Here is a 22,771-nt window from a genome sequence, read left to right on the forward strand (position 1 = left end):
GATGAAGGATGATTGGTTTCCACCAATGTTCTCACTGTACAGTCGTTTCAATATCAGTGTTACATGGGTCATCAGCATTTGACATATACTTGACAAAGATTTCTGATTCAGTTGGTTTTGAAAGTGTATGTTTCTATGTTTCATGGAAGTAACGGCCCACGCAGATGCCCCTCCAATGTAGAATGTTATATAATAATAATATGCTCGAATCTTGCTCAGGCCATCATATTGCCGTCGATATCTTGGTATTTTTAAATGATCAGAAAACAATTACCAGTATTCTTCATAAGAACCAGTTTCATCCGCGTTCCTTAGTAACGGACACGGACAATATTACCCTTTAGACATGTTTCAATCAATATACAATGTTACGCAAAAATGCACAAGCGTACAAAGTGGATAAATGTTAATCATCATTGATTTGGGGTGGTCTTTTATTATGCACAAAGACTTCCATTGGCAACAAATATATACACAAGGAACCCACTGACAATGATCAGTGCAGGATGCAATTGCTCAGAAACGAAGTGGAATCACGATGACACCAAGTGCCAGGAATCTACTGTTCACTCTTTGTTATCTACTTCTGCAAGGTATGTTTCCCATCGTAACGGTTCTGACAACCACATACGTGTTTCACTTATTACCCACAATCATTGATACAATCAATGAAGAACGTAGTTATGTTCCCAGAAAGTGTTTGAGACAAGTGGAATTAATGCCATGTTGGTTCCAAAAAACTCAAGGGATTTTTTTTCAATTTTTGCAATCTCAAAAAGAGCCAAATTCAGTTGGGTCACAGCATTATAATTTTTCAGCTTTCAACATCGTTATCCCACAAGACAAACTTTATTGCTTGATCCATGTGACATTTGTCACCAGATGTGGTGATCATAGGTATACTTACGTTTTTATCTTAAAGGTTCCCGGACAATTCTTGAAAATTAGAAACAGATATTATCCGAAGTTTACTGAAAAAACAATATGTGAGGTGATGATCTTATTGCACCCCGTGCTCGCCGGCTGGCTTGTGTTTCGTTATGCATATCAATCTGAATTTCTGTTCTGATTGGTAAAGTCAAATCAAGGGATTCTGATCAGGGGGTTAAAACAATCTTCTGGTATATCACTGATCTCATACCGTTCAATAATGCTCAAATAGCCAATCCCCTTCCACTGATTACATGTATTAATACCATGCGATTATCATAAACTCGAAGATTTTCCCTGACTTATTTTTGCAATCTCAGAAAGGAAACAAGTTCCATCCTGTCAAAACATTTTTTTTCAACTTTGTGCATCACCATCCCACATGACAGACGTATGGAAAAACGTATTTACATTCTTTGATCCATGGTGCTTTTGTTACAAAACTTAGAGACCACTTCCACTTGTCTCAAATACTTTCTGGGAATATAATGACAGACCTTTCATGATTGAATTGAGGATTATGGTTAGTCTTTGAGACAGGGATTTGGTGGTACATTTCCTGGACCCAGCAAAATATTCCTCTTTGTGCGGATTTCTTAGGTAGCTTTGGGATCCGGTACAAAAGAAGAATAGACACGTCTTCAGGTTTTAGAGTCCAGTCAAAATTGATAGTATGCATGTTTTGAGCAGTTTTCTTCCTCAGTTAACATATGGGCCTTATGTGTGGCATAAGTTGATAAGTCGTTTGAACCAAGTTCTTTGATCAGACAATGAATGTGGTGATTTTTACATGTAATGGTTATGTTATTTGAGGCTATGTCGGTGGGAACAACTACACACTGCAAACACGAAAATGTCGTTTTTTTCCGTATATGGTCATTGGACGGAAAAACGACGTTATTTGGACGTTTTCAAACCATCGTTTTTCCGTCCAAATAACGTCGTTATTTGACATCGGAATTTACTGGGAGAGAACGATAGCGTTAAGCTCCTCCCTTTCTTGGTTGACATTGTCAATCAAGCAACAGCCTCTACCGGTATTTCTACTTCTCAGATTTCATTGGTCAGTATCCGCGTGTTAGATTACAGGCCCGCGTTTGACGCTGCATTCGAAGCGCTTAGCGGAAGTACTGAAATCAATCGTTCTGCGCATGCGGATTACTTAATGCCTTGACCAAATTTTCCGTTTTGTGCATGCGCGATTTCGCGTATTGTTTCCTATATTTAATGTCACCACTATTTGACAATGGTTCATAAACACAGTCACGTGAAGGTTCGGAATCGTAACGAGTAACTATGGGAGATTCCAAGATGAAACTATTCTATGGCTATCTAGGCTGCCACCCAAACCGATCTAAACGGGACCCGATAGCTTATTGTATGCTATAAAGTCATATGGAAGTGGACAAGAACTATACATTGTATTCCGGCCGATTGTTCTTGCATTTACTTTTAAGTCAGAAAAATGGACTTAAAAGGGGAGATGTTGAATGTAATTATTTTAATTATTAAATGTTGCCTATACACTAATCTGGACGAACTTCTCATTGTTCTGTTTATGTCATCCTATATACTATTAGTATGTTACCGTTCTAAAGTCAACCTCTCACATAACATTATATTGTTCATAGTATCAAAGTTTAATCAACAATATCAAGAGCAGCGATTTAAACCACTGAAACGCCCAAACACAAGGCTGTTATCAAGCGCTAGTGCAGACGTGATGCATCGTAAAAACTGTATCGTGATGTCTTCCGAAATTCAATTATACTACGAGATAGTACGGCTAACGCTGACGCACCGGTGGAACAAAGACAATATCGCTAATACAGATATAACGTATTTGAATGTTAATACTAAAGACAAACAATCATTATTTTTGCAGTGACGATATAACACGTATACACGTTTATTGTTAACTTTCATCAATTTTGCTCTTCATTTTAATAACTTTGTTTTCACATATATATATGTAGCAATACCCGACAAGCATGTCATACATAATTATGGGGCAGTTTTCAATCTTGTACTGACTTACCCTGGTGTTAATGAGCGAAGTTTATTGGCTTGTGTGTAAAACCCCGTTTTTCTGGTAATCCTATTATTACTTAGTTTATTTCTATCTAATGACACCCTGTTCTCTGGATCATGGCTCCGTGACTATCCATAACAATTAAGATGAACATTCAGTTCAAGTAAATGAATGAGTTTGTTTTGACGCTTCAGTCAGTCAAAAAACCAATGCTGTGAGGTTTGATAACACACTTCTACCAGGTCGAACATCGTGGATCCTCATTTTCTGCCTAAAGAGAATCATAGTTCATATGCTAATCCATCTGCGAATACCCTCCTACTCAAGATGACCTTACTTGTTGCTAAATCTATCATCTATCACCCTAATCTCACCCGCCCCCACCCCCCACACGCACGCACGCAAACACGCACACACGCACACACACACACACACACACACAAACAAACAATTGACCTAAATAACCTGGACAGGAAATACTGCTGATAGCCTCTGGTCAACTCAGCCGCGCCACCGCAGAATGTTCGTCCAACTCTGCAGGGGGCATTCTCAGTGACTTCAAACGCGCTGAAATGTTTTCGCCTTGCATCCAAGATGGTGGACAAGTGAAATCGGATGAAATTTGGCTATTTTAGGTCCTATCTCTTTTTTGATTACCCAATAAAGTCAATTCATAGTTACACGGTTGTGAAGAAGCTTACAACTTTATAAGACTTATTCATCTCATTCCAAAAAAGCTACTCGCGCTCACATAAAGTTGTAGTTATTATGTCACTGTTTTATTTCTTTAAAAATATATTACATGTTCAACAATAACAATTAAGATGAACATTCAATTTCCGATATAAGTTAATGAATAAGTGTGTTTTACGCCACAATCAGTCAAAGACCAACGTTGTCCGGTCTGATGACACACAATCTACCAGGTAGCACATTGTGTACACCCTATCCCCATTGAAGTCTCCACTGTGGGTATTCCTGGGGACGAAAAGGCCCCATGTACCTAGGAATTTCATCAATACATTCATGCGCGGCATTCTCTGCCTAAAGAAGATCATATAGTTAACATGCTAATCCAACTTGAACTACCATCCCGCTCAAGATGAATGTTTTATGTAACATCCAACAGGCCCACATTTACGCACGCACGCACGCACGCGCACACACATATTTGGATTTACCAATCCCTGAATTGAGAAGACGTGCGTTACGAAGCTCCTCCAAGTCATCATCAATATCCGTATATGTCTGTGATATCATTACCCATTCAAAGCCGAATATACATTTATTGTGTTTTCTTGACAACAAATGTTATAATTGGGATAACACTTTCTGAGTAAAGTACAGATTCTCGTACTTTCTTGGGTTGAGCCCCGTCCGGGATTTGAACCCACACTGTGAGTGAGGCACCCAATCGATCTAACCCAGCCACCGAACCAAAAATGTTAGTCCAGATGACGTATACTTTCTGTACTCCTCTGACAAGAGAAAAATGGCACGGCTTCTATGACCAAAAGCTTTGAACCAACAATGCCTTTAAGAAAGTGGTCAACAGTAACACACATTATATTTGGATACCACCTTCTCAGTAAACTACATATTTTTAGGGTGGAGATCATAGACGCTGATGGTTGATTATCAATGGACAAATTAAAGCCAAAACTTAACTTATGAATGATTGGTAATGGGAAATGGACAATGGGCAAACGGGAGGCGGGGTAATCAGCGCCATGCCAGTTATCTGTTGGCTTCCCTTGTTGCGTTCCCTTCTTTGCTATCTTTTTACTTTTGTTGTTCTTACAGGTACAAATATATGTTCTCTGCCTCATAGCATTTAATAATATGCACCTGATAAAGGAGAAAGTATATATTCCGAAACGCAGTGTTCATCCGTTGACATCCATAAATATTTTTCCTTGTGTGTATCAATTCTTAATGCCCTTCAAAGACTCAATCTAGCTTTGTTTTTAAATGTGGTGATATTTGCGTAGAATATAATATGGTCATGCCTATATACATTTGGGTCTTTGTCTACATAAGCATTTAGACATACAATTTAGAGCTAAGGACATTGCTAATTCTGAATTCTGGCATGAAGTACACGTCATAGCAAGCTGTGATCTTTATTCATACTTTAGATATTCGTAATGGAGATCTGTAACTGAAGTTTACCGTAATCTTCGGCAACTCTCACCTCCTGACCAGTTGAACGTCATAGTGCATTCAGATGCCATTGTAAAATTCCAGGCTGCCCCTCTTTCTGTGATGTTTTGACGGATGAAATCTATTGCGTTATAATAATCTCTGTTTGCTGATATATAATATGTACATGTTGTAAAATATTTACGATATTTTAAACGTGTAATTCGAAGCATATGCAATGCAATGTGAACATAAGTGCGGATGCACGAAGGCGGTTATAGTCATAGTTATACTGCGATGGATGTAGGGGAATGGTAGGGGTGTGTATGTATGTATGAAAGCACGAATACCGATACATGAGGGCGGATATAGTTATAGTTCGAATTGGGGAATGGTGGGAGGATGGATTATGTATGAAAGCATGCGCATGGATCCATGATGGCTGACGTAGACATAATGGTGGGGAAAGAAGAATGTGATGTGTGAGTGTGTGTGTGTGTGTGTGTGTGTGTGCGTGCGTGCATGCGTGCATGCGTGCATGCGTTGTGATACGAGGGTTGGCGAACATGTTGTCAGATGATTGTGTGAGTAAGTTAAGTGGTTGAGGATGTGGCAGGTATGAGTATTGATACATGCAGACTTGGGATTGGGGGACTGGGTGTGCCTGTACTGAGGTCTTTTGTTTCACTCACTTATAGTGTTTTCTTTCACTCAAATACTGTTTTACGCATTTTAATGACTGCAACTGTAGTGACTCAAAGGTCGTACTGGCCGGGCATTCAACATATCTACCCCAACTACATACGTAGCCATTTTTATGGTGTACAATTCTTCTTCTACCTCACACACACACACACACACACACACACACACACACACACACACACACACACACACACACACACACACACACACACACACACACACACACACACACACACACATTAATTGTTTTATTAAATGTATCTTCGGTCAGTAAGAAACTAGAAATAACTGCCTTTGTTCTGTAAACCTCACCAAGTTTCAACTTTCGCCTCTTCCTTTGTGGACTGAGGTTTCACATTTGTAAAATGATCTCTCTTATCTGTCTGTACCATCAACTTAACTGCCCTCACCCCCTGCAGTTTTCCCGTCCCATATTGCCAAGCAGGTGACCCACAAGGAGGAATACCGCCCTCCCTCAGTCCAGTGATACTGTGCCTTGCACAATATGTTGGGGATACGTAGCCTTGCTGTGGGCAAACATTTTGTAACAATTTGGCAAACTTTGATATGTAAACAGCAAATATTATTCAGTTTTATTTCAACAAAAACGGAAAAAATCGGATCCTACTTATTTTGTGGATACCATAACAATAAATCAAGCCAATAGATCGTTTGAGCTGGCATGAATATAAAAAATAATTAGCAAGTCGATAGTCATAATTCCCTCTGTTGGTCCCACGTGAAATGTTCTTCATGAATAGAATAGATGGCTGATAGACGTTCGACCGAATAATATCATTTGCTAACTTCAACTGTTCATCTAATTTCCATGAATGTATGTTACATAGTTCATATGTTCATGGGCTTCTTCACTAAATGTATAGTGTGGAGGACTACTTCACTTGAGGATAAGTAACATAAATAATGATGATAATTATGATAGTATTGCCATTATTATTCCTTCAGATTATTAAAAAAAAGTTATTATGTTTTCATAGAGAGAAAGAGGTATGGAGATTGTGAGATTATTTTTAGCATCGGATTGGTTAACATAATTCTTAAAGATATTATGTTTTGTTTGTTTATTGTTAAATGCTGCACTCAGCAACGTAAGGATATTTAAACATTACATTTAGGTTCAGTTGTATTTTTATATTTGTATCATTTTGCAAATGTTACAGAGACCTGATAAGGGATATATAATAATGTATAGTCGCTATTCTTAAAGTAAGAATATGTTAGATTTATCAACCAGAAATATTGCACACAAGAGGATAATCATATTTCATGAAACTATTCAACGTCGAAGTCAACGATATTTGTGTATGTTATTGCTACATGACACTGATACGTCATGATAAAGCAATTAGAAATTGGCATTTGATGATATAAGATAGCTACGCGATAAATCACAAAGAACAAAGAAGGAAGCGATATTTATTTCACGATAAAACATTGTTCTATCATGACGTCATTTATTGAGATTCGAACATGCACTCGCAACTTGAAAAGTAAAATTTGTAAATTTGACCTTATTTTTGAGAGGTATGTGTCTAGTGAGTTGTTCCCAATAAATTTTGCTGGAGAATCCGAAAATGAGAGTGATATGACAATCGGTATTGGGAGAAAAGGTACAGATGATTGACGAGAGAATTGTGAGAATATGCAGGACCAAACTCAAATCCTAAAATGGTGTTATCTAGCATGGCCGCTGTCGGATTCTATTCAAGGAATCATCATTATTCAAGTACGGGTAAATATTGTAAAGCGTGTATTGTTTCCTAATTTAACACCCTAAAAGAGGCTGTACGTAATGTTGATATCTCATATAGAAATAAACGAGTCTCGGTCGTTGTTTATCGTACAATAAACAACTCCCACTCGTCGTTTGTTTCTTAATAACATGACCATATACACTAACATTATGTCTTTTCATGTTTATCGGTCAACAAAAGCGACATAAGCATTTCCATTATCATGAGAAACCCTTGCGAATTTTAAAGTAGCGCCAACTGCACCATTGCGACAACATCAGGAGCATGTTTCATGATTCATCATAATAAATGATGACATTGGATGCTCGCAAAAACGCGAGCTCATTCCGATCCACTAGTTGCACCCGCCACAAACACATCCAAAGGCAAGCCAATCGTTCACCCGAAAAGGCAGAGAATTGCATCTGATATCATTTTTGTCATTGATACGTCAAACCTGGAAATGCCGTCTACACGTCCAACACAAAGCCCAAGCCAGGACCCAAATCCTTCAAACCCGGCCAAAGTTCTGTCAATTACATACATTTCCCCCTAACCTCAAATAATCTATACTAGTTCTGAAGTAAATCGTATTTACCCGTATGAATCATCTTATGTTATTTATTGCCGATAAACAGAATATGCACACTTTCTGAAAGTACTGTGTGATAAGTCACGCACCAAACCTATACTCTCGATATACATGCTGTTCTTACTTAAAAAAGAATATTGGGTTAACAAGATACGTATATTAAAGTACCATGCTTTCCTGATGTGCTCTCATTCTAATTTGAAATATTGGCATAAATAGTTACCACTCATCTTTCAATATTTTTCAAGTTTGGGTTAATCACGAACATATGTACAACATCTTTACTTACTTATCTTTATACTTAAAGGCATCAGGTTTGTCTGTCATAAGACCCCGAAACAAATATGTCCAACACAGCCCAATATTTGGCTCTTGGCTCCTTGTTCTTATATTTTATAAGTATTGTTTAAACAACTGTTTTTTTCTGTAAAATATGTTCATTTCAGAAATTAGATGTTATTCTAGCATTAGGTCTGTGGTACGTTTACTGCATCAGCATTACATTAAAACGATATTACATTATATAAATCCATACAGAGGAAATGCTTAACATTTATGTTATAGGAAGAGTGCAGGACGACTTGCTTTATACATATAAATGTGGACATATATGTATGGACATTTGGATGATACAGATGTACCTCCTTAAAGATAGTGTTCGTAGATGACTGTAGAAAATGGAATAATTATGTGAGTAATCGGGTTAATACCACGTTCAGCAATATTTAGCCATATTGCGATATTGGTTTCCAACATACAAGACGGACCATGAAATTATGACTTGAATTTGGACCTGGCTTTCTGGTGTGATGTAACACCCCAGAATCTCCGGTAGAAAAAGGGCTCAAAGCACGAATTAAGATCACGAGATGATACTGATATATGCATCTGGACATATATTTGCGTAGTATTACTACCTTAATTCATCAGTATATATGTATTTTGCAAAAAAGGATATTATAGGATCGACGCTGACATGCGCATATAACCTATTCACCAGTGCTGTAATATTTCATTTCTTCTGACACATATCGACACGAGAAATTAGATTTAAATTTAAAAGGAGCCCAAGTGGGATAGAAATTTGAGTCTGAACCTGTTGAACAAGGCTTGTTTCATTTTGGGCTATAGTATTGCCGCAAGGCCTTGGCGGAAGGGAACACCTGTTTGCACCCATCAGATACCAATCACAACTTCTCTCTCCAAACGAAAACAAAATACGATAAATGTCGGAAGTGTATCCTTCTTATTTTCTATTTAGATACATGTTTTAACTTTAAAGTAATTATATGTATCTCATGTATTATTGGTATCTGTTATGCTGGTACCGTTTTGTTGCCATTGTGTAGCTTTTGTGGAGTTATTATGAATATCAAATACATGCCTTGAAATATGGACTTGTGAAAGAACTCATCATTGAATCATTTGCATTTAAATTAATGCATATACCATTTACTTGGCGTGTATGGACATATTATCCATCTACTTATACACACTTATTATGGACATATACAGAATTTCATTGTACTTTATTATTTAAAAAAATACCCGTGAAGATCCGGGTTAGAATAGGCATTCAACAACCCATGCTTCTACGAAGGCGACTTGGCTCGCTGACTTGGTTGATGCATGTCATCGTATCCCAAATGCGTAGATCGGTGCTCTTGATGATAATGACTAAATGTTTGGTCCAGACTGGATTATTTACGAACCACCGTCATAGAGCTGGTATATTGCTGAGTGCGGCGTTAAACAACAAACAATCAAACAAAATCTATATAATTATTAAACACCTTCCAACAATGAGAAATTAAACTTATATTTTCTAAATATTCTGTTATTTTTATAACATAATTTGATTCATAATTAGATTATTGCGTTGCTTTCTTCCCTGTCATTCAATGTGCAGGTTCAAACCCCTAAACTTTTAATATTTCATTTTCATAAATGGCTACGTTAGTGCGTTGCCTAGATCTCTCGTTACCTACTCACAAGAATAGATTAAAATAATTTGTTTTACTATCATATTTCTGTTTATCTAATTCATAATACGAAATTGATAATTCATTTATAATAGTATAGATCATATTCGTGTATATCACTATCTGATGCTAAGGTTTTATTTCAGAAAATATAATTAATTCAAAATGTAGAAAAATACACAATTTGCCATTATTTGACTTTTGAACTGTACAAAGTATGATATAATGATCAGAATACCTGTAACGGGTAGTATTTAAGAAAGAAATATTTGTCGAGAAGTCCCATTTTTCAGATATGCCCTTCAGTAGTATTATTGCATATCTCCAGAGAGAGGTTTACATTGTAGTTCTCATTATTTGTGGATAATTAAAAAAGCAACATAGAAAATATATATGCTACCATGACGAAATAATACAGAGTATACATAACTCGCAATTCTATATATTCAGCAAACAGCCCAAAACCGAAACTCCACAACATATCCGATTACACTGATTAAGGCTGTCCCAGTTCTCCATGCGATACTGACGCCCGTTCGTCTCCCAGACCATACAGAATAAATTTAAAAGGAATCCAGCTCAAGTCTAGAACGATTTGGCAAGCCTAGATTGCCTTAATTCTATCCATGAAAGTAAGCATTAATAAAAAAAAAATATTGTTCTTGTCTGCTTCAGATTATATTTTGTAGATACTTATTTTTACTAGGAAAATTGTACTGACACCGGCGCGGTCCCTATTGAAGCTATCAATCAGAATTTCGAATTGCCGTCCATTGTTCGATGTCAATACATCGATGACAAGTGAGGATATCATAAAGTAATCGTTGATGCCGCGCTACACTTTGATAAAAATTATAATCAAGTTGACTGGTGTGTACATTACTACAGTGAACATGTACATGATCATGCCCTAATAATCAAATGCCGTAATGTCAAATACTAATGTATTATTGTGTGATGAATTTAACTGGATCAGTGGTAACATGTGATATTAATATTCCATCAATTTCTTTCCTGGTTGGTCCATCCATGTCTACAAAATGAAAATAATACAATTAAAATGGAGCATAGAACAATTCTTAATTTCAGGCTAGAGCTAGGGAAATCAAGACTTTCACAATCATTATAGACTTGAGTTGGTCACATGTTTTACATTATTCTCTTGGGTCAACGTCACAGCTCATACCATACACTAACAAGACCAGCTTGCCCCCCGCCGCAGCGCCTGGATTTTGGTTATATCATCTAACATGGCCAACTCTGCTCTTAAGTAAACAAGAACCTAATCAGCGAGGGGTCCTTTGTCATCCCTATGTGGCTACTTATGAAAATTTGATATCTTTTCCCAAAGACCTGGTTAATAATATATTTTCTGCTGAATATTCGAAACAAATAGAGTGAGTTGGTACTACATGTACATATGTATACGGTTCTATTTTAAATGACTGCAGCGCTCCATTATGAAAACAATTTGTTTTAACGCCGCTCTCAGCAGTATTCCAGTGATATATGACGGCGGTCTGTTGTATATGAAATATATGCAAATTGAATCTTGAATCTTGAAAGTTGTAACATGTCCGCAAATAAGTATCACATGCAGTATACAGTATATCAACTGCAATATACTGTATACATCAGTATACAGTGTGTCGCGAGCTCTGTGCTGGGCTGGAGCACACATTTCCTACACCTCTCCCTTCGGCAAACACATCACGAGGGTTGCAACGAGGTCACAGGTCAGGCGTGCACTCGTCAGTTGTCTAATACGGTCAAGAGTAAGATCTTCCGGAAGACCACTGCACTGGAGGTATGTGGATTATTGAGGAGGTACTACGTGTTTGGAACTGGGAGTTGAACACTAAGCACTTTTAGAGAAGAGCTCACAATAAAACGTTATGGACTCGCGGACGGACTTGTGTTTTCATTTCAAGACGTACATTTATCAGGTTGAACTTCCTAACTGTAACAATAACTGAACTTTACGCCTTTTATACACATTTGTGATGGGGCGACAATGCGACAACGAGACATATTTTGACCTTGAAAATGTCGCGTTACGGCATCGTCGCCCTTTTGTAAAATAAAGAAAAGGATTATCAAAGAGCGACAATGCGAACACGCGACAATGCGACAAATGGCCAATTGTCGCGCTTTTGTTAATTTTGACACGTTTTGCTTGTTTTTGTAAAGGCGTCAATGCGACAATGCGACAACGAGACAATGTCCCTTCTATAGTAATCCGTGCAAATAAAACTGAGTAATGAAATAGAAGTCTGACATGCCAGTTAAAAGATAGAGTGTTGCAGCTTCTGATTTCATAGATCTTCAAGAAGGGTTATCAATAATGGGATGGGTGATGAGTTCAACTGCATACGCTGTGATTAACAATAATGCTCCGAGTCAATACATTTTGTCAAATGTATGACATGTATTACGTGAATGAACATATTGTTTATACTCGTCCATGTTTTTGACGGACAAAATAATTTACATGCTCGGTAAAACTGAGGACGGGCATCATTGTGTGTTTCCGTGCTTTGTTCAGGTGAACAATTGACTTGTCCTTGCATGTTTTGTGACGGGTGCCACTTGTGTGGCAGGATACGCTCACCTTTTCCCGAACACCCATTGGATGACCTGAACCACTTCGGTTTTTATCCCACATCAGTCTGATACACCATGATATAACTGAAATACTGAAATACTGTACAGTTGAAAATGATGTTTAATGCGATTACCGTAGTGTGTTACTGCAACTGTTCATATTTTGTGCAGTGATGTTATGTAATATGTAAAAGAAAGCATATTCAATTATCCAACTGATTTGAATAGAATATACTTGCGTCAGTGTATTTTGTTAACGCCCCAAATCGTAATTTAAACACATAAAATAACAGATCACGCATGGTGCCTTGACTTACTACTAGATTTAATGGGCCACCCCGGAATAAAATAGTTCCGCCCAAAGCGAGGAACATATGTTTTAGTATGTTTACAAGAAATATATTCCAAACAATATCCTCATTAGATGAGAAGATCTTTTGCAGAATTACCTCAGTAAGTCAATTACAATGACAGAGCGTCGTAATACATTTACATCAAGTACACTACGTCAAAATGGCCGACACGATAAACGTGACGGGAGATATTTTCGAAGTTGTTAATTAACCTGTGGCTATTTCAAGCCTTTGGCATCACTGATCAATTGGCCGATCATTGAAAGGTGATTGTGAAGATGTGTCAAATATATACTAAGGTAAATTCATAGATATCTGTAAATTGTCACTGCGACAGTTTGGATTTTTTTTCGTGTTTTTTCTCTCTGGGATGGGTTGCAGCGAGGGTATCCTTAAATGGGCTTGCAACCACGCTTCTGTATGAATTCGTACCAGGGAATTCCAAGGGTTTTCCCCAGGAATGTGGAAGTAGTCAGTGTTTACGCCTTTTCAAGAATACAGTCACGTGAAGAACGTCATGTGACCGACCTCGCGCCCAAGTCGTATATCTTGCAAACTTCACATTAAAAAATTAGTTATTGTTATAACCAAATGAAACACAACCCATTATCCGATAGGGGTAACTGTACATAGCCGTTACAACAATAAACTTAGTAACATTGTTTGGTTTGACTTCTTGACGCGTGTCTGAATTCCATTAACATGTAACATATCCTAAAACTAGCTTATCAGCAAATCTCGCTGCACTGCGCGCGACAGATACTAGAGCAAGGCATGCCAGAAATACGAAACCTAAAGCTTCCGAAAGGAAGCCTTGGACATCACGTGCGTCGGTGGACCAGCGCCATCTGATTGGCCGTTAACAGTTGTACAAGGCGGAGCAAAAAGCATCGTTTTTCCGTCCATTTTACGCTTGAAAAACTCGACCCTTTTCTGGACACTTTCTAGACGCTGACCAATTAATCAATTTTAATGAATTTTTAGTCGTTTTTCCGTCCAATGACCATATACGGAAAAAAACGACGTTTTCGTGTTTGCAGTGACAGCTGGCTGGGACAGAATGGGTTTTTCCCAACTCCATTTCCTCTCTTATTTACTCAATGAACAAACTTTAATAATAATTTCATTCAGAATGCTTTGTCTGTGTGATGATCACCATTGTAGCACTACCTACATTTGCAACAATTGTTCTCGCATTTGATGATATTGTGACGAAACTCTATACACATGATTTCTAAGTTGGGATAATATATCAAACTGTTTCACTGCTTATAAGGGTATGTTAAGGACGTTGTATTACAAGGAGCATATGAATTGTTAATTCCGGAAATGATGTTATTAAATGAAAAATGCGTATTACATGTTAATACGTAGCTTCACGCATATGAAATATTGATAGTTATCAGTGAGGCCAGCTGTCACCTGTTTTTTATGTTAAAAAGGCTTGTGGTAAATGTTGCCAGTGGGAAAATATTGGGACATTCACTAAAAGGGGGGTAGGCTGTTTCTGTTTATGTATGTCTGTAATGCAAGTTAAAGGCATCAAATGAAATGGAGCTGACATACCCTTTGACTGGGATCAAAATCAATGTATAAAACTTTAATAATCACTAAATCACAGAAATAGGAATTTGTCATTTAATCCAACTTCCTTTCAAAACAAAAATGTTTGAATTATGATTGATAATGCTTCGAAATAGTTATCCCTTGTGACTGAAACATCCATACAGTATTAAAGAAGTTGATATCCATAAAATTGTGGCTACCTTGTCATCCATACAACCAATCAGAATACGGGATACCTCACTGTACACCAAATATCCGTTTGTATGTCGCGTATGATCACTTTCAATATCAACACAAGACTTACCTATTAAAATCTAGACTTAAGTAGGTCTAACCATTATTTTCACGCATTTATATTTACAATGGCATTTTTCACGTAATATTATATATTCATCGAATGATCCACATGGGCCTGCCACCCAAAACTACGGAATCAACATCACCTGTCAACATTGTAAAATATAGCATGCCTCATGATGTTTATGTACATTGATTTCTTAAGATTGTAGAAATGCTTCTTTGTACTTTTATTTATACATTTCCAGCTCCTTTTGGATCATCAGGCCTAAATGCTTACGTCGTTGTCGACATCATTCGTCAGAGTTTAAGTCATTAAACGTTTTATATTGTCAACATTTCCTCCAAGTGGCTTCATAGACTCGCTAACACAGGAGTTCAAATTTGTTCAAAGCATTGCATTTCGAATTTCTGACCTAAAAAAATATAATATACTTAAGACATTTTCTTCTAACCTTCACTGAAACTTAGAAGGTGAGACGGGCACTATAATTAGTATATTTGAGTGAGTAAGTATGACTTTATACCGCTTTTAGCAAAATATCCCTGCAATATCACGGCGGGGGACACCAGAAATGGGCTTCACACATTGTACCGGATCTTTGGTGTGACGAGCGAACGCTTTAAACACTAGGCTACCCAACCATGTCAGAAAATGTAAAACAAATCATGTGTCATTCGGGATAAATATCTCATCCTTAAATACCGCCAGACCAATGTAGCTGAAACTTAACGTGCATGGTTCGGCCAACGATGAACCTACAATTTGTTCAACAGGTTGAAATCCAATTGTCAAATCCGACTTTTGCACTTTGACCACGCTTCTAAATTCTCTCCAAGAGCATGTCATCGTATTGAAAACATCAATTAAGTTGAAACCTCACACACGCTTGTTCTGAACAACTATATTTGTTTCAAGAGGTTCGATTGATATGACACTGTGCTGTAAACATAGCTACTACTTCAAGTTCGCATTTATGTAACGCCTCACTCCTAAACAGGTATTGATTATCAGCTATATTCTTCAATATGTTTAGATCTTCAAAAGTTTTGATGTTTGGGACATGTGTACAAATTCGACCTGTTAAGATAAAACATGCAAAACAGTTGATCCGTTTAGGAATAAAGCACAATTCTAACCATACGCTATGCAAAACATGTCTAGCATGCCATCAATATACAAATACATGGTAACAACGAAGTCACGACGATCTGATCGTTAATCGAGATCTATAATGTGATAAAACGGGTCTTACATCACGAAATGCATCAATTCACGTGAGCCCCTTGACTAAAAACATGAAAAGATTTGGAAAATATCTGCTGACAACGAGTTGGCGGTGCACATGTTTTGCAAATCCTGCAATCGACCGAAATCAGCATGACAGTTTACGAACCGGATTCCGATTTCGGTGCGCGATTTTGATTGGACTATGCCTTGACTCGTTAGTCCAGCCAAAATGTAACTCCATAATACCAGCCTAGTTCGGCAAGGGTGGAAACTGGATTTTTATAGTCAGATAACTCTCTTGCCTCGGGAAGATGGTGCATTCAGTGATACCAGCATATGATACAATATTAGTAATCTGTACAGAGCAGTCACTTGACGTAGTTCATCAATAAGTCTGTCAATGGTGTCTGGCCAACACTCATGTGTTCTTGTAAATACAGCTGAAAAAGACGTTACACTGACACTTCACAGAACTGTACTGCACTGCCAGTGTGAGGGTGTTCTGCATTCGCCGCTCCTCTTATGACCACACAGAAGGAGAGTAAAAGGATAATGCGAGACACACCATGGCATCTTTTGTTTTAATGTTTCTTAATATCATATCTGAAAATGGATGCTTGTATAGGGTTGGTTGGTTTGTTGTTTAACGCCGCACTCAGCAATATTCCAGCAATATGACGGCGGTCTGTAAATAATCGAGTCTGGACCAGACATTCCAGTGATTAACCAAGGGTTGGTGGTAATTATAATACGTATCGTGCAACGGCAGCTGGAATCTATCTATGTCTGTAACCTTACAAACAATCGCGATCGGGGCTTTTAAAACTGTAGTCTTACATATAGAGGTATCTGAAATCAGGCGAAATGTTGGTCAGCAGATTGTGGGAGGAGACAATCTCGATTCATCCTTGTTTTGTAAGACATAAATTGGTGATATGGCTGAGGGAGGCGGGTTATTGACATTATTCATTTGCACACAATCATTATTTAGGATGGTTGATATGATATAAATCGGCATTAGTCCGGACTTGTAATCTAGTAATAGAAGCCCCCCCCCCCCCCCCCCCTCTCTCTCTCTCTCTCTCTCTCTCTCTCTCTCTCTCTCTCTCTCTCTCTCTCTCTCTCTCTCACTCACATCACATGGAGATATCAACTGGTGCTCGTATACCAAATCGTTATTGTATATGTTGGGTGATTTGTGGATGCCTTTACTTTCAGATACTTCTGTAAATGAGGCAGGGAACATTATGCTAGCAAAGCCCAGTAGGTTAAGTGATGTCTTCTGGAACGCTGAGTTTGCCAATGATGGTTTAAACAACCCCGGATCTACACCCGCTAGAACATCGTCCAATGTAACTCCCGCCTGGCAGGGAGATCTACAGGGATACTATGCTATCCATAACATCTCAGTCACAAGTGACGTTACCTGGAATTATGGTGAGTCGTTTTCAGAATGCACTTTTTTAATATAATATTATTTTTTTTAAATAAGGAAGAGAATATATGGATGTCAACTTGTTTATTATGAGGAAGACAAGGTTTCGGAGTATATGCTTACTCCTTCATCAGGTGAATGAATGCCATGAGGCAGAGAGCATATATATATATATATATATATATATATATATATATATATATATATATATATATGTAAGGACAACAAAAGTAATAAGATAACAAAAGGTGGAAAATAACAAAGGGTGGAAGCTGATAAGGGAAGCCAACAGATGATTGGCGCTGATGGGTGATTTGCAGTAGACAATGGAAGCCAACACTTAAGTAATCAGAGCTAAGTAATTGGTAACGGACACTGGGCAAACGGCGGGGCGGGGGGGGGGGGGGGGGGAATAATTAGCACTGATAAGTAACTGTTGTACTAAAAATTGGAACATAGAATTATACTTTGGGTAGATATAACCAATTCGACCTTCATGTAACAGTTGTTTGACAAGTAGCATATATTGAAATTTCACGTCGTTGTGTCAACTGATGAGTGAGTGAGTGAGTTTGGTTTTACGCCACTTTTAGCAATATTTCAGCAATATCACGGCAGGGGACACCCGAAATGGGCTTCACACATTGAACCCATGTCGGGAATCGAGCCCGGGTCTTCGGAGTGACGGGCGTACGCTTTAACCACTAGGCTACCCGACCGCCCCGTCAACTGATGAAGGTTTTTCGTATACGTCTTCCAGCCCAAATGTGTTTTCTTTATGTTTTACTCTGGTCCCATCAGTTAATGTAGAAAACAAATGCTGCCCAATCAAAGATATTTTAAAAAAGTGTACTTATTGACAACCTATAGAAATGTCTTGTAAATCGTTCATTAAATAGGTGAAAACCTGGAAAGAGCGTACGTGGGTGTGTCTGTTGATGACAGCTTCGACTGCTCGGATGTGGAAATCTTTGTCTGCGGCCAGTGTCCAGGAGTAGTTGGAAAAGGAGAAACCTTCACGTTCAACTGTTCCCACCCACGACCTGTCAGATTCGTGAGGGTCTGGAGAAACATCACTGAGTTTTTAGTTGTTTCGGAAGTTGAGGTTGAAGGCACGCCACTGAAAAGAAGTGGTAATATATTTTTTTCATCTTCGAACATGCGTTTAACTAGCTATCCACCTTTCTTCATCAATCTATAAACGTTTTCATTTTTTCATTTATTCACGAAGCATAGGCATCGGCCCATTACATGTAACAACGGTGCTACAGCTAATTTTTAACATTTCTTTCCTCAAATTATAAGCAAAGAAAAAAATCATTCCCATTTTTTGTGAAGTATTCGAATTGTTTTCAATAACATGTTAAATTTGAGTAAACTAGGAAAGATATAATTCTTTTTGGGAACATACAATTGCCGTAGGTGTTCATATGCACTACATATCAATAGAAAATGGTATTCACTTTCATCATAACCGCAGCTACACATATCAAATACTCTTTGGTTTCTTGGCATGCTCGCGTGTCCACCAGTTTCTATTTTTAGACGATGTGAGCCACACCTTAACCTTGCCAAAGCCACACGAAACTTCTTTACAGTGATACAGCCAATATATGGCTCAACAACAAAAGATGGGTTCAAATAGGGAGTACGAGAGCGTTTTAGAGCCTAGAGATAGGGAGGCATGTCAGTCCTGTTGGTACATATTTTTTTATGTCGCCATAAACTCCGTAACAACAGAATCTATACTTCCATTAGACTGATCTTCCAAGAAAAACCCAAATCCCATTTTATATATATGGGTTTAAACTTATTTTTAGCACATATAAAATCATTCAACGACTGATCACTTTTGCATTTATTAAAAACAGTTAACAATCGTTCTTTCTCATGGCGGTAGTATTTGCATTCACTATCAAACCATGGCTGCGAGTATGAACTCGATTAATGTGTCTATGTTTCATACATACGGCAGCTTTACAAATTGCTTCAGTAAATAAATCTACTGCTCCATTAATATTAGTTAACATAAGGTCTAAACAGTCATCCAATATTGATACAATATCATCTGCCAGCAGATTGTCTCTAAACCGATCCGCTTTGCTGTTATCCCAAACAAAACGGTAGTCATCAGACGGTGTGTCAAAAACATGCTCTCGCACGGACGGTGCATGGTGGACACGTGACTGAAATGTTCACCTTAGTGGTAAATGAACTGCATCTTCCTCCATACGACATCATAGTTCAGGCACATATGGAAGTTAGTCGAAGAACAAATAAATAATCAATCAAATGTGTCCCAGTATGGCTTAGGTAAGTAAAGTCTCCGATACCTGCATCTGATCCACAATGACCGTTAACGATAACAATTTAAAGCAGCACACAACTTAAGTTAGTCGAAGAACAAATAAGATGATCAATCAATTTTTTCCCAGTATGGCTTAGGTAAGTAAAGTCTCCGATGCCTGCATCTGATCCACAATGACCGTTAACGATAACAATTTAAAGCAGCACGTGCACACAAGTTAAGTTAGTCGAAGAACAAATAAGATGATCAATCATTTTTTTCCCAGTATGGCTTAAGTAAGTAAAGTCTCCGATGCCTGCATCTGATCCACAATGACCGTTAATGATATACAATTTAAAGCACCACTCAAGTTAAGTTAGTCGAAGAACAAATAAGATGATCAATCAATTTTTTCCCAGTATGGCTTAAGTAAGTAAAGTCTCCGATGCCTGCATCTGATCCACAATGACCGTTAACGATAACAATTTAAAGCAGCACACAACTTAAGTTAGTCGAAGAACAAATAAGATGATCAATCAATTTTTTCCCAGTATGGCTTAGGTAAGTAAAGTCTCCGATGCCTGCATCTGATCCACAATGACCGTTAACGATAACAATTTAAAGCAGCACGTGCACACAAGTTAAGTTAGTCGAAGAACAAATAAGATGATCAATCAATTTTTTCCCAGTATGGCTTAAGTAAGTAAAGTCTCCGATGCCTGCATCTGATCCACAATGACCGTTAATGATATACAATTTAAAGCACCACTCAAGTTAAGTTAGTCGAAGAACAAATAAGATGATCAATCAATTTTTTCCCAGTATGGCTTAAGTAAGTAAAGTCTCCGATGCCTGCATCTGATCCACAATGACCGTTAACGATAACAATTTAAAGCAGCACACAACTTAAGTTAGTCGAAGAACAAATAAGATGATCAATCAATTTTTTCCCAGTATGGCTTAAGTAAGTAAAGTCTCCGATGCCTGCATCTGATCCACAATGACCGTTAATGATAAACAATTTAAAGCAGCACACAAGTTAAGTAAAGTTGTATCTCGGTAATTTACAGTTTTGTCACACGACTGTCTCTTGACACTCACTAAATCAAATAGAACATGAATGTCCTCATCGCCCCAAATCTCAGCTGTACTATCTTCAACACTATCAATGTCCTCACCCGTCCTTGCATTGCGGTCACCACCAATAAGAATGTAGATATCACTCAAGTCACACAGTACTGATAGCAATGCTTAAAAATTAAAGATAAATCGCATTTGTGTGGTTCAGCGTCATACCATGACGAACCTACAGGATTTACATAGACAGATAATAACACATTCTTATCAACATTAAAATCATAGTGTTATCGGTTATTCTAAATGTTTTTACCTACAATTCTGCTATGTTGTGTTTAATAAAAAGTGTAACACCACCCGAAGGTTAACGAAGTCATAACTATATTATTTATATAAGTATATATTCAAATGTGCTAATGAACTAATCATCTAGGATTTAGTTAACTCTTTGAATAACACGCTGTTTACTTTCAGAAGCTAAGTACAATAAAGAATTCAACAAAAACGTTTCCAAACCGATGACGTCTCTCACAGCTGCATCCGCCAATGAATGCGGTCTTCAGTGCCACTTGTCCCAGCCCTGCCTCAGTTTCAGTTACCACCCAACAGCTGCTCCCAACTGTCTCCTGACAACAAACCCAGCAGATGCAGCAGCAGCCGTCGGATGGACCAAGTTCACCATCGAGAAGTGTTCCAGCAACATCACCTGTCACCTGGCTGATCAGTTTAATTAGTACCAGATCCACTATTTGCTCTGTAGATGTTTTATGTTTGACTTACATTATGTTTATCTGGATGCTATGTTTGATTAACAAATAGTACCAATAGTACACCGAGAGCGTTGATCAATGCTCATAATATCAATCACTTGTGTAACTGGTCTGGATTCGATTATGTACAGACCACCAGGAATATCTTTGGGTGCCGCACTGGACAACAAACAAAATAAACAAAAAGGTCAAAACGGCATCCAATCACAAACAAAATTATGTCTGATATAATTCCCTATTTTACCTTGAACCACACATTCCCGTGTTATTGGTTTAGGTGGACGGTTCACTTGCCTTTGCATGTGGTTTGGATGGGTGTCACCAATGGGGCAGGATACGCATACCTATTCTCTAACACCTGGTATCATCACTATTTGATAGAGATTCATAAACACATGCTTTTTTAAATTGTCGGAATCGTACAATGGAGATCTTCTATGAGGAGAGATTTCTAAAGATTATTTGAACGTGGTTTGTCGCTTTTGTTGGAATAACCTCCGAACAACAGCATTATTTAGAAACTATTATGAAGAAAGATATTGTTTTTAACATTGCCTTCCGTGCGGGTTTGCGTACACAACTGCTTCGAAATAAATATGTTCCTTCACGGTGACGTGAAATCATTGTCTAGATTGTCTGGACAGGTAGATTGGATGCTGTTGTTGGCCCATCAGAATATAGGTTTTCAAAGTGTCACTATGGCATGAGTGTTAACGACGGTTGACAGATGATTTGGTTGGTTTGTTGTTTAACGCCGCACTCAGCAATATTCCAGCTATATGACGGCGGTCTGTAAATAATCGCGCTTGGACCAGACAATCCAGTGATCAATATCATGAGCATCGATCCACGCAATTGACATCGATGACATGCATCAGCCAAGTCAGCGAGCCTGACCACCCGATCCCGTTAGTCACCTCCTACGACAAGCATAGTCACCTTTTACGGCAAACATGGGTTGCTGAAGAACTATTCTATCCCAGATCTTCACGGGTTGTTAAAGTTAGCAATGTA

General features: G+C 38.0%; 1 protein-coding gene across 1 annotated transcript; it reads left to right on the forward strand.

The window, feature by feature from the left end:
* The first annotated feature begins 496 nt into the window (after nucleotides 1-496).
* LOC124150698 lies at nucleotides 497-22,063 on the forward strand. Its single transcript, XM_046522700.2, has 4 exons — nucleotides 497-593; nucleotides 17,407-17,625; nucleotides 18,523-18,756; nucleotides 21,462-22,063. The coding sequence occupies exons 1-4, from the start codon at nucleotides 539-541 to the stop codon at nucleotides 21,719-21,721; spliced, it is 768 nt and encodes a 255-aa protein (XP_046378656.2). The 5' UTR covers nucleotides 497-538; the 3' UTR covers nucleotides 21,722-22,063.
* Nucleotides 22,064-22,771: the final 708 nt, after the last annotated feature.

Source organism: Haliotis rufescens, unplaced genomic scaffold (genome assembly GCF_023055435.1).
Source record: "Haliotis rufescens isolate VD_foot unplaced genomic scaffold, xgHalRufe1.0.p SCAF_89, whole genome shotgun sequence".
NCBI lineage: Eukaryota > Metazoa > Mollusca > Gastropoda > Lepetellida > Haliotidae > Haliotis > Haliotis rufescens.